The sequence below is a fragment of the Astatotilapia calliptera genome, chromosome 22, assembly GCF_964374335.1.
Source record: "Astatotilapia calliptera chromosome 22, fAstCal68.1, whole genome shotgun sequence".
Classification (NCBI taxonomy): domain Eukaryota; kingdom Metazoa; phylum Chordata; class Actinopteri; order Cichliformes; family Cichlidae; genus Astatotilapia; species Astatotilapia calliptera.
Genome location: NC_137442.1, coordinates 26904795 through 26919101, shown reverse-complemented (window position 1 = coordinate 26919101; position 14307 = coordinate 26904795). Strand labels below are relative to the sequence as shown.

At 39.6% G+C, this 14307-nt stretch overlaps 1 protein-coding gene across 6 annotated transcripts in view; it reads right to left on the bottom strand.

The window, feature by feature from the left end:
• LOC113014322 (receptor-type tyrosine-protein phosphatase U-like) overlaps positions 1–14307 on the bottom strand; it is a 259557-nt gene that overhangs the window by 6309 nt on the left and 238941 nt on the right. For all 6 annotated transcript variants that reach the window (XM_080296202.1, XM_080296203.1, XM_080296201.1 and 3 more), the window contains 4 exons: positions 11838–11973; positions 10201–10350; positions 8754–9068; positions 4960–5085 (listed from right to left, as the gene is read on the bottom strand). In XM_080296202.1, the coding sequence (XP_080152328.1) occupies positions 4960–5085; positions 8754–9068; positions 10201–10350; positions 11838–11973 (727 nt within the window). The remainder of the gene's footprint in view (positions 1–4959; positions 5086–8753; positions 9069–10200; positions 10351–11837; positions 11974–14307) is intronic.

Here is a 14307-nt window from a genome sequence, read left to right as displayed (position 1 = left end):
CTTCACTTGTGACTTCTACAGCATGACGGTGGAAGACTCCTGCTAACCCCTGCTCCATTACAGGTACAGTTATTTTCTTACCATTAATATTAGATAGATTTTCACCAGATAAATTGCACATCTGCTGTTCTACCACTACAACACCAAGTTTTTAGGTCTCAAGGTCAGCCACTTCAACTTCACCAATGCCTGTGATTATAAGGCACAGATGGAAAAACCCACATTGACCATATTTCTACAGCCAGGTTTAATAATCTTACTGTACCATGTAAGTGTCAGCCACTGAAGCTCGTCTCTCCTGCAGTTATCGGTTTTTGTAAAAATAGATATCTTAACTAGTAAATCATTTGTTTATAATGGGTTTGTGGCCTGCAGTATCTGTTTCAGTTGGTTTAAACCAGGGCCCTGCTGGTTTCAGGGAATTTTAGTCACCCAACTACAAATTCTTGAATTCTTGATTCTGAGACTGTCAGGCAAACTAATGCTCTTGTAAACTAAGAGCATTAGTTTACAAGAATAATTTAAACTGTATTTAATTTTACTCATGATTCATTTCACACTTGCCAAGTCACTGCTTTTCAAAATTCAGTGTGAATATCCATTTTGCCTTATTGTTATCTACCAAACTCTTAAATCTGGTAATATTTCTGAATTAATTCTCTAATCTGCTTGCATCTGTTGCTGTTAAATTTAAGAAAAATATATTTTGTTAGGTGTGATTAATTTACACATTGATGATCCCTGTAACTGCACTGCCAGAGATTTTCTCAATATTTCAAAGTCATTTAACTTAGCACATCAGTTAAATGACTAATAAGGACATAATGGTGGACGTACACTGGATCTGGTCTTTACTCTCATTATATCAATAAACTCCCTGAGAGTGTCTGAATCATTGTCTGATCACAAATGTATAATTTCTGACACTTTTACAGTCAGTCTTGTCTTCCCAGAACATTTTGCTACAGGGAGTGCAGAATTATTAGGCAAATTAGTATTTTGTCCACATCATCCTCTTCATGCATGTTGTCTTACTCCAAGCTGTATAGGCTCGAAAGCCTACTACCAATTAAGCATATTAGGTGATGTGCATCTCTGTAATGAGAAGGGGTGTGGTCTAATGACATCAACACCCTATATCAGGTGTGCATAATTATTAGGCAACGTCCTTTCCTTTGGCAAAATGGGTCAAAAGAAGGACTTGACATGCTCAGAAAAGTCAAAAATAGTGAGATATCTTGCAGAGGGATGCAGCAGTCTCAAAATTGCAAAGCTTCTGAAGCGTGATCATCGAACAATCAAGCGTTTCATTCAAAATAGTCAACAGGGTCGCAAGAAGTGTGTGGAAAAACCAAGGCGCCAAATAACTGCCCATGAACTGAGAAAAGTCAAGCGTGCAGCTGCCAAGATGCCACTTGCCACCAGTTTGGCCATATTTCAGAGCTGCAACATCACTGGAGTGCCCAAAAGCACAAGGTGTGCAATACTCAGAGACATGGCCAAGGTAAGAAAGGCTGAAAGACGACCACCACTGAACAAGACACACAAGCTGAAACGTCAAGACTGGGCCAAGAAATATCTCAAGACTGGTTTTTCTAAGGTTTTATGGACTGATGAAATGAGAGTGAGTCTTGATGGGCCAGATGGATGGGCCCGTGGCTGGATTGGTAAAGGGCAGAGAGCTCCAGTCCGACTCAGACGCCAGCAAGGTGGAGGTAGAGTACTGGTTTGGGCTGGTATCATCAAAGATGAGCTTGTGGGGCCTTTTCAGGTTGAGGATGGAGTCAAGCTCAACTCCCAGTCCTACTGCCAGTTTCTGGAAGACACCTTCTTCAAGCAGTGGTACAGGAAGAAGTCTGCATCCTTCAAGAAAAACATGATTTTCATGCAGGACAATGCTCCATCACACGCGTCCAAGTACTCCACAGCGTGGCTGGCAAGAAAGGGTATAAAAGAAGAAAAACTAATGACATGGCCACCTTGTTCACCTGATCTGAACCCCATTGAGAACCTGTGGTCCATCATCAAATGTGAGATTTACAAGGAGGGAAAACAGTACACCTCTCTGAACAGTGTCTGGGAGGCTGTGGTTGCTGCTGCACGCAATGTTGATGGTGAACAGATCAAAACACTGACAGAATCCATGGATGGCAGGCTTTTGAGTGTCCTTGCAAAGAAAGGTGGCTATATTGGTGGCTGATTTGTTTTTGTTTTGTTTTTGAATGTCAGAAATGTATATTTGTGAATGTGGAGATAATGTGGAGTTATATTGGTTTCACTGGTAAAAATAAATAATTGAAATGGGTATATATTTGTTTTTTGTTAAGTTGCCTAATAATTATGCACAGTAATAGTCACCTGCACACACAGATATCCCCCTAAAATAGCTCAAACTAAAAACAAACTAAAAACTACTTCCAAAAACATTCAGCTTTGATATTAATGAGTTTTTTGGGTTCATTGAGAACATGGTTGTTGTTCAATAATAAAATTATTCCTCAAAAATACAACTTGCCTAATAATTCTGCACTCCCTGTAGTTTGATTAACAATAATATGCACAATCCAAGGTTCTTGTTCAACACAATGACACATTTTTATATTTTCTATCTATGAAAAAAAATTCTGAACGTTTTTGTTACCAAGATTAACTGTAGCAAGTCACAGTTTAGTTCTGTTTTTGTGCAACCTGCCCAACAGTTACCCACTACCCACTTCTGTTTTTCAGGTTTTATCTGATTTTCACAACAGATCTCATTGATATAGTCACACACATGCACACTTCTTCCGGCCCAGCTGACATTATCCCTCCTAAATTGATTAAAGAGATTTTACCTGTCATCTCCGCTTGACTTCTCTCTATTATAAACAATTCCCTTTTATCTGGCTGCAATCCAGACTACTTTAACCCTGCCAGTGTCTTCCCTCTGCTTAAAAAACCCTTCATAGACGCCACTAATTTACAGATTTACAGGCCCATTTCCAAACTGCCATGTTTTTCAGAAATGTTTGTGAAAGTTGAGGCTCATCAGCTTCTTCAGCTGGTTCAGGGAAACAACATTCATTTCATTGATAGCACAATTAGCGTAGAATTAGCTTATGCACAAATTGAATATATAGCATCCACAATTACAATGTACGCGACCACTTTTAAGATCACATACTAAAGAATATAAAAATTGCTTCAAAGGTTGCTGCAGCTGCTTTTTAAAAACATAAAAAAAAAAAAATCAGTAGGCGGTGATTTCATACCCACTGATCTCTTACCTCAAAATTAACCTGCTCCAAAGCAGGTTTGGTGTGGAGTGTAAGTTACCATGGTAATGCAACCTGGTAAGAAGTGAGCCACCCTGATACTGACCCAGAAATAAACCTGAACTTGAAAAGTGAGTATATGCATCCCTGTGTGTGGGATTTTTGTCATGATGGAACAGGATGTTACAGAACAGCTTTGCACTGACTATCAGATATAGGCCTTTGGAAGTTGAACAAAACAAACTGTACTGGTATACTGGATTCTTGTCATCAGTAAATGGCTCTCGACACAAAGGTGGTTGTTAGAGATTCTTGAAAACTTCAACATGGTCCCTCCAACCCACATAGCAAAATTGTTATGGCTCGGATCTGGCCAACACAATGTGCTTACACATGGCCCACATACCGCAAAGAATGACGGCCCTTTGGTGGTCCAGATCTGGTTTGCCAGGGTTGGCCCACACATGGGCCAGCACAAGGCCAGTTGCAGACACACTGACGGCCCTGTGCTGGCCCAGAACAGTTTCAGCTCTGGCCCCAAATGTCAGCCTAATGTGTACCACACATATAATAACAACATGTGCTGGAACAAAATAGTGCAAAAGTAACATGACAAATCTCCCTTGAGACAGTGAATGGACTGATTCTAATGTAGTGCTTTTCTACTCTCCTGGATTACTCACAGTGCTCTATACAACATGCCACATTCACCCAATCTCACACTTTCTCTAAACTGAGCGCTTCCTAACTACATTCACATTCAGTCACACTCTTGACATGCAGATTGGAGGAGCCAGGGATCGAACTAGCTAACCTTCCAATCAGTAGGTGACCTGCTCTACTTCCTGAGCTACAGCCACCCAGTGGTAAACATGACTAAACCTTCACGAGGTTTTGGATAAAGTGTACACTCACAAACCTGTCAAACCTGCATTTGAAACGTTGGCTACTATAGCAGTATAGTATTGCAACATGGCATTTGGATCTTCTAACTAAAACAGGAAAATAGGAACATAAATAGTGCCATCATTGCCAGACCTGGCCCACATCTGGTTGACACACACCCTGCCATGACACCAGTCAGTCAGAAGTGCCAGCTTGGGCAGGCCTGTTTTCTATGAGCCTGGGCCACATAAACCAAAGCACAATTGGGCCAGATGTGGCATGCCATCACATAGACAGTGCCATTTATGCCAGGCCTGGCCCATATCTGGATGACATACCACTTACCATGCCAGAAGTCAGCCAGCAGTGCCGGCTTGACACCAGATCCGGGCCAGACCTTACTGCTATGTGGGAATAGTGCATGTAATGCAAGTCCTAACATCAACTTATGGAATGTGGCTCCCATTGTTGTGCATTACTGTGTCATGTTTGCTCATGTAAAGCAGGAACAATATCAGAACTCCTATAATTGTAGAAGAGCAGAAATGTGCTCCTCAAACTAAATATTAATATACTGACTTTATAGCAGTTTCCCAGGTAAGAAGCTGAAATTGGTCTAAAATGTTAAGATTCTTTTTTTCCTAAGCTGATTTGCAAAACTGTTGCAAACACAGTTTGCTGTTTCCACGTTATTGATTTTTCATAGCTAGACTTAGTTTTCTTAGTATAATCTGTCTCCTGATTCACCATACTCATTCAAATATCACCGAGTAGGCCTGGGCATCACTATGATGTTTTTTGTTATGGTGGTTCCACCTACCCGAGTTATATTCTGAACCCGGAAGAGACGGATTATAACATCATCGTCAGCTGTCCTGGACAGAAGCTCCACGGTCATGGGTCCAAACTGCTGCAGCCCAGGTTCAGGCCAGTACTGCAGACAAGGCTGAGACGAGAAAGGAGGCAAGAAGAGAAGGGAGCAGGTCATTAGCCCACACTTGCTTGAGGCAGTGCAAATAATTATGTCAGCACCCAGTGATGGTGAAGCCAGTAACAAGACACCTGAGTATTGACAGGAGAGACAATTAGCCTAAATGACAATGATTATCTACAAATGGCAACTGTGAATTAAATGAGCAAAAAAACAAACCACTCGTCAGCGGGAACAATCCTTCACATAAGCAGCGGTCACCTAGCTTGAATTATTCATGAGTCCCAATCATTACCATTAGTACATTATAAATTAATGGAGTAAGAGACCTTGGCTGTGCTCGGGAGAGATAAACAGGAAGTTAGCTGAGAGGTTGGACGCTCACAAAAGACAAGGTCTCCTATCACTGCCACTTCAAAAGTGCATCCCCTGGCCAAGTGGGAGTGGAGGGGGGGCACACACAGGGGAGCAAGCGCTGTCATATGGACGTATTCTGCAGTGACTTTGGGGTTGAGCAGATCCTTAGAGTAGGAAGTGATAACGGCATTTCACACTGACAGAAGGGTATTAACCGGTGACATTGGGCAGGAGGGGCGATAAATATTTATACATCCAGGCAGGAGACAGGCAGCTCCAAGTTAAGAGGACAAATTGAGTGAGTGTGTGTTGGAGGGTCAAACTGTTAATCCACTGGTAGTGAGACAAGGAGGAAGACGAAGAAGAAGAAGAGAGTGACAGAGAAAAAAAGACAGGTTGCAGCTGACAGGCATAGTGGAAATGGTGAGCAGGAACAAGACATGACACGGTGACAGAGGAGCGATAGCGAGACAGCAGAACAAACCCACGCATGAGCAAACATGGGCCCAAACGATAAGAACGTGTTAATGCAGTGACGGGCTGTGTAAATGAATTGGATGGCATGAACAGAGGATTGAAGCTTTGTGCAGATGACCTCTCCAAACTGTGTGTGACTCACATTCATATCTTCTTTTAAAGGAAAAGAGGATAAGAATGACATGATGACGCTGTTAGTGTCCATGCACTATATTAAAAAGAAAGCCTTGTAAGCAGTAATCTTTGTTTTGCTAAGATTTTTAAATACAGGCTTCCCAGCTGTGACTACAAGTAGTGCTGGAGCCTGTTTTATGGATACATGTTCTTTTTATTTATTAGCTGACAATATAAGGAGTGTCAGCATGGCAAATGACAAACACTCTATTTCTGTGATTTCAGTTTTAGCAGTGCTCATTTTTAAACAGTAAAAAAAATCATTATATTCGATATAAGCAATCATCGAGTTTTAGTTTGTGATGTCATTTCCAAATGGAATTGATAGAGCTGATTGCAGCATTCCTGTTTATTGTATTTATCTGAATGCTACTCAGATAGAATATTTTGTCTTTCTTTTGACTGGTGACTTTATTGTTTTTTATCTATTTATTCATTTTATTTCAAAGTGACACATTATACCATTAAACGAATGAGCTATGGCCAGCAGTTTTTCAGGTCCGCTCAGAAGGAAATACAAAAGAGTAGGAAAAACTAAAAGGTCCTGAAAGAGGTCTGAAAAGGGGCACTTCCTGCAATTCATGCTCCCCTGATGCTACACTCCGAATTTCCTCCGCAAATCATAATATCAGTGCTGTGGGACTGATTTAACTGCAAAATGACACAGGCAGCAGGCAACCTCGCTTTCACTGGAAAACAAAAATCTGGCAACCAGTTGAGTCAAGTCTGCTGCTGCAAAGAGACGTGTTGCAGATGATTTGTACTCATCAGTGCAGATGAACTCAGAATGACTGCAGTCTGTCTGCATTTCTAAACTAGATGATAATTATTTGCAAACCTGCTTGAAAGTAATTTCAGTCAGTCAAGTTGGATTCTTTAGAGTCAGACGGCCTCCCACCAGGTAAACTGTGCAGTTACCTTACAATCGAAAATGGTTGCCCAGAGTTTGAGCGGGCAAAACCCTCCATATCTGGACACTGCAACTACTTGCAATTGGTCTCTGACAGCAAAGAAATTCAGTGTAACAACCAATTGTTTCTAGATGCACATTCTATTTTTTTCTAGTGTTACTGAGCCATTGATCAAACAGTTTTTTCCTCAGCTTGTCTTATATTGCATTGGGGGGGAACCTGCTCTTAACCTCCTAGGACCTGGCGTCCACATATGTGGACATCACATTTTGGGTTGTCTAGACCAAAATACTAAATTTTGCTCTACAAGGGCCTGATATCCACTTACAAGGACAATATTCTGCCACTGTTCTATCAAAATTTAAAATGAATGTTCTTATATGTGGATCTAATTTTTCTCAGAAACAAAAATCAGGTAAAAGAAAATAATCAGGTAATTCTTTGTTTTTACATTCATCAGGTCCCAATCAGCCCAAATAGCAAAGAAAAATTAAAAATGCATGCCATGAAAGGGTTTGGGTCTTAGAACGTTAAGACTGGGAACCCTTTGAGAAACAATTCATCCACTTTCTTATCTAATTCAGGGTCACAGGGGGCTGTAGCCTATCCTTGTTGTCGTATGGTGAACCTAATATAGGCACAGCACAGAGCAGAAAAGTCTTGCATACTACTTCAAAGGCCACCCTAAAAGTTTCTAAACCCCACGAGCACTAATTTCTTTGTAGGGTAAAATGATCTCTTCAAAAGCTCCCAGCGGAAAGAAACTGGATGTGCTGCTCCAATCTCCAGGATACCTCAGGTTGTTTTAGCTCTACACGTAGCTTTTTATTCATGGTGTGATCAGCTTTAAATACAATTGATGACATTACAGTGACATGAAAGAGTTTAAAAATTTTTTATGGCAGCCTTGGCTCGCTAAAAAGCCCAATCCAATAAAATTGGGAATGACAGTTTGCATGCACTTGCTGGACACTGATATGCTTGAATTTTGACAAGAGTGTCTGTTAGAATTATTTATCAAAGCAAAAATGCTTTTCACAACCCAAATTAAGTTCATCCATTGCTTTATTTTTCTGAATGATGTAAATGTTTTAAATTTTGATGCATCTTTTAAACATTTTGTTTGGAAAACAAGGTCACCAAGGTCCTTGAACTGCAGTATCTGAAATAGAAATGTTTCTCTCTTATATATAACAGTAAAAGTGCTCCTCATCTCTGCTGCTTGATTTCTGAGGTTGGAGGAAATGCTCCTTGCAAGCAGACTTAAAAGGGAGCTTGACAGCGCTTTAGTTATGTTGCTTTTTTCTGTTCTTTTTCTCTGCTCTTCAACTTAGTGCTTGCCTTGCAGTGCTTGGAAGTGGTAGAAAATTGGTCCTGGCATTCTTCTGACCCTGCATCTTCTTTAGATAATAAATACATTTCACAGGGTAAAAGCTGCACTGGTGGCAGCAGTTAAACCTGACTGTGCTGAATAACAGAAAACATAAGATAAATTATATAGATACAAAATAAAGCCAAATGCCTCTGTTTTTGGACATAAAGGGGTTTTTTTGTATTCAGGTAAAAAGAAAATTCAGTATTGGAGTAATATGTATATTTGAGAGTATGCAACTGTATGGATTAATCAAAATCCTGCTGTATTGCAGATGTTCTCAGATAGTGAGACTTAATCGCCCATGGCTGAATTATAAGTTGTAAGCTGATGAGTTAGATATTAGAACTTAAGTTAATAATAAAATTCAGTCTCAGTCCCTTTTCTCTTACCCAGGCTGAGTTGGACTGGTTGAGCTGATTGAGCATCACCACAGAGGTGCAGCCGTAGTCATACACGAGCCTCCAGAAGTCGGTGGTTGTGCCGGGCAGTGGGTGTGGCGTCACCACAAAGGCAGCAGGCCGGAGGAAGCTGTCTGCGAGCGCTGCATTGATGTAGTTGCTGCTCTCTCCTTCTGTGGTGACGAGAAAGGCCAGCGAGCGGTCCGGGGGCAGCACATCCATGCTGCGGTTCTTCTCACGGTTTCGGGGCATCAGGGAGATGCTGCACTCCTCCACATCCAGGTGAGGAGTCACAGAGTTCAGAGTCTGGGGAGGAGGAGGAGGAGGAGGAGGACCGGGGAAGGTAAAGGAGAAAGGAGTGTGCAGAGAAGATAATTAGAAAGACGGGCGTGTGTTTGAGAATGTTTCCACATTCTAGATTGGGAGATAAAATGAAACACTAAGAATAAAGATTGTGATAAGAGGAGACAGACGCAGCAAAACAGAAATGGGATCAAAGAGAGATTGACAGAGGCAATGAAAATGTTCTCTGCTCAAGCAGCTTCACTGTCAATACCTGACAAGCATACCTATCTTAGAAAACTTTAAAACACATTCATTATCAGTTTAAACCCCCACAGGGTTTAATAGATAAAAACACATTTATTGCAATCTAATACACTACAAAAAGCATATTATCAAGGAATTGGAAATTGAAAGGGAACGATTATCTAAGCTGCCAGATAGCATTGTGAATGATGCCCCATTGGTTTAGATAAAATGAACAGAACTCGTAACCATAATATTGCATTTGGGGAACAAGTTGCCGTTATGAGCGGGGAGCCGCTACACAAAGGTCACCAATCAATAACACATGTATAAAGAAAAGCAACAATACTACATAAAGAACAAATACACAATGTGGATTTCAATCTCTGACGTAAAGCTTCTAGTGATGACTGAGTGATTTCGCGCATCAACATGACGTCCAGATGAACAGAACTGACTTTCTGGGATTCCCTCACCTGGACGATCGAGGATGCATACGAGCTGTTTGTTCGACTGATACAAAAATCAAGTGTTTTCTGTTTGGGAATGTGGTAGTGAGTGTTCAGACACCTCCATTGGAGTTTGTGATACTTTTAACTTTTAATAAGTAATTTAAAGTGCAAAGATTCTCAGGCAAGTTCAGAAGTGTCTTTTTTTCCAACTTCTAAGTGGGTTTAAATCTTTATGGGTGTTTTTTTTTTTCCTTTTGAATATTCATTTGCTGAACTGATTTAGGTGAGAAAAGGATCCAGAACACAGATTCAACAAATATGTGCCTCTGTAGACAACAAAAAAGTAAAAAGTGCTGATTTGCTGTGATTCAGCTGATTTCACAACATGCATAACATGTGAATTTTTAACTCTACCCCAGTTTGAAATGAAAAATGACGTCATCGTCTCTCAGTATTACCTGAAACTCCTCCTTCAGCTGCGAACTGTTGCTCTGTGAGTCGACCTTTAGCATTTCTTTGTAAGTGAGAGCAAACTCAGTCACAGGGATGGCAGTCTCTCCACACAGACAAGCCTCCAGAATGGCATCGTGGATGAAAACATACTGTTCCTGAAACACACACAGAGGGTAACGCATTCCCACTTTTCCCAAGTCACATAAAACCCCTCCGTCTCACCAAAGAGCGGCCTCACTGTTAATTGCCCACTCGTCAAAAACAATGCTGAATTTAATTAATGCTGTTGACTAACAGTCAGAGCTGTTCAATACTCTTCACATTACCATGCCGACACTCGGGTATTGTTTCCAAGCAGAAAAAAGTGTCCATAAAATGGGGTAAAAAAGTCCAGCAAACACACATCAGAGGAGCTAAACACTGCCCACACGCACCATTTAAAAAAGTCACGAGCTGTGCAATTAACGAGGAAACTAGGAAATCTGTTTTGATGTTCAACAAAACAACAGATCAAAGAGCTGAGGATACATTCATAATTACAGACATAAAACTGTCCCTCTTCCAACTTATTTATCATTTTTAATATGCTCTATAATTGTACTCATATTTAACTGGTAGACAAGCTGCAGCTAAGAGAAGAGATGAAATTAAAGGGAAATAAATACTATTGTTTGTGTATTTACTGTGCCGTCTCCTATTCCCGACTTATTAAGAAAAGAATGACGTTCCAACTTTTAATAGTTTTATTTATTGCGGTAATTAATGTCTTTCTCCCGCTTATTTATTTGAAGATTGTGAGTTCACTATAAGCACACTTTGAATAAAAAAAACTGTGAGTTGTGAGTTTATTTATACAATTAAAGCAAGGATTTTATCAAATGAATGAATGATATTTGTCTTTAATAAAAGAAGTCTGACACTGGTCTTCTACACTAATGTAGCTGCTTCTTTGCTAATTCAACATAATTACATTTTTAAATATATATTCAGTGTAGAATCGTTTTTGCATGAAACAGTTACAGATAATATAATTAGTTAAAGACAATATTGTACATTTACATAATTAAATACATGTATAAACAGATGGGTGTATATGTGTATACATCATTTCCCTACATTTGGCTCCGTCAAAAGTTGGATAGACAGTATTTTATAGAAATAAATCAGAGCTATAATATATATACAGCAATGCCTTGAAGGTGGCTTTTTACTTACTTTACTTCTTCATATTAACAATCATTTACATTTTTTCTTTCTTCTTTAAAAACTAATTCTTCCCCATATTTTTATAAAAGTCAGACAGCACGATTAATCACTTAATTTGAGGTGTTTCAATGACTGAAAACACCTGAATTCATAGATTAAAACCCATGACCCATCGCCTTTATCCATGCTACTTTTTTTGTCAGTTTGGCCTCAATCAGCACTATTGTAGAAAAAAAAAAGGAAATGAAATGAAAAAACTATTTGTAATTTGTAAAGTTAGGCAGCTTTACAATGTTCTATCAATAACTAATATTACAGTTGAAACAAAAATGATTTATGTTTATGAACTAATACCTGCTGTTAAGGCTAAACCTGTGAGCTTCTGTTAAAGCCATCAGCATGGCATCTCTAACCACATTTCCACTCTCCCACTCACCTCAGTCTGGATCATGTTGATGCGACGTGAGCAGAGGGTCTTAACACAGTTGTAGATGTCCACCACTCCTTCACACTCAGCCATATCCAACATGACATCTAGAACGATGTAGCAGCCGGTCCTGCCTGCCCCCATGCTGTCACAGAGGAGAGGGGAGATGGATTAGAAGGCCTGAATATACCACTGAAAAGAAAAAAAACTCAATGGGGATCCTTTCATTAATAAATGAGATTCTTTAACTCGTGTACAAATGGAGCTTTTGTCCTGCAAATAAAGACAGTAGATACACGAACCTTCTATCTTCTATCATAGCTTGAAGTTTCTCTGCTCTGGCCTATGCTTTGCTTTAACACTGCTGTAAAGATGTTCAGATGTCTGTGAATGCTTCAGCTCTTTCTAGGTAAGGCTTAGTTACTTTAAAACTGTGCCTGCACTGGGATATCCTATAACGCTGGGATATCTTATACCCAAAGAAATATTTGTCTTCATATAGCCATTGCTCTTCCACTGAAAGGAAAAAACACTCTCAGCGGTGCGCCAGTGTTGTTAAAAAAGTATCACTTATGATAAAACGGAAAAGCATCACAGCTTGATCAGAATCTGAAATCCAAGAGAGGGTGTACACTGGCAGACTGGGCTGAAATAAAAACAAACACCAAGAACAGATCTCAGCATGTTGGTGATTATTACAAATCCAAAGTGACTCAGTGATATTTACCCCTGCTTATATTTCTCACAGTTGACCTACTATACGGTGCTGCTATTTTGACAGTTGAGTTTTTTGGACTGACTTGGTGCCATATAATACACAGTACGATCAGGTTATAAAAGGCAGACAGCACAAAAATAAAAGTAGCTGTTTTTCCATATTATTGAACTAATCACAAACTCTTGCATTTAAATCTGCTGCAATGACCCGGTTACTGCGTTCACCAGATATCAACACAATTTCGATCTGCTCCTCACGTGTTAACCTCTTCAACATGTCAATGGCTGTGAACAAAGAGAAACTTGTAAATAAGTCATGAAAGAATAAAGTTAGGTTGAAACCAAGCACACCATTGTTTTTCTTGTGACATTACCAATAAGTTTGATGTGTCACATGGCCCTCTTTCTATTGAAAAAACAAAAGTTGTATCCAAGATGGCCGACTTCTAAATGCCCGCCATGGTCACACCCATCTTGAGGAGTTTGCCCCCTCACATATACTAATGTGCCACAAACAGGACTTTAATATCACCAACCATTCCCATTTTATTACGGTGTATCCATATAAATGGCCCACCCTGTATTTACAAAAAGAGTGCAATGAAAAGTTTGTGTGCAGTGGAAACTCAGAGATTTTTGTGACTGACCCTGTTGCATCGACATTTCTCTCAGTTCCTGAAGGGGCAAAATATAGTGTGAATTTTTATTGTATAAATAATATTTAAAACCACCTTATCACCCAAATATGATCACTTGAGGTTAAAGAAGAACTAAGATGTGATGGTCAAAACACTAACATTAGGCTTTAAAACATTCATTCATTTCATTTGTGTTTCTCATTAGTTTTTCTGTTGTGAGTGATTACATACGGCAGCTACTTGTGTACACACACTGGATTTTTGCATTCAGACTTGTTGGTTGTAAAGCTGTTTGTTACTCAAACTGGCATTTAATTGATTCATATGACATTTTTTTGACTTTCATCCAGCATCTTAAGCACTTTAGGGATCCCAGGTGTTGAAATAAAATAAATTTCACTGGAGCACAGCAAGTCATGCTCCACTTTAAAGTGAAGGCTGTAGGAACAGTTATCCTGCACATCATTGTATGTTATGACAAAGAGGTAGAGACAGAATGAAATAAATGCATTTTCAAACTTGGTTTCGCTGTGAAGTGTTGGCACAGGTTTGCTGTTGTCAAGTTCTCTAATGGACTTAATAAGCTGACAGGGTGTTACCATAGTTACCAAATGATTTGCACGAACAGAAGCTATGTCACTTATACAGATGGCTTATTATAAGATGCACCAGAGTTGTCTGTGAAGGTTCTCAGTCATCCAGGTCATCGTAGTCTAAGGAGCTTGGAAAGAAAATCCAGACGCTTTTCTTTCCAAGCTCCTTAGAATGCACCAGAGTTCAATTCACAGCTTTCACAGCAGCCCTAACAAACTGTTGGCAGTGTTACATTAGCAATTTCTCTACAGTAGAAGTAAGTTAATCGTGATTGTAGCATTAAAACTTGTTCTATATTTCTTTCTATATTTTCTATGTTGAAAAAAATGCCCAAATGGATCAAAAAGAAATCTGTGAGCAAAAGCTTCTGCTGCAGGTCTAATAACAAGTATTAGTCAACAGACAGCTTAAAAAAATTCTTCCCTGAAAAGCCAGACGCTGTCCTTGCCCGTTGTGAAAAATCCTACCACCTGCGTCTTTGTGAATGTTTTCTGGGTATGTGTGAAGCATTTTATTTTATCAACACTTTT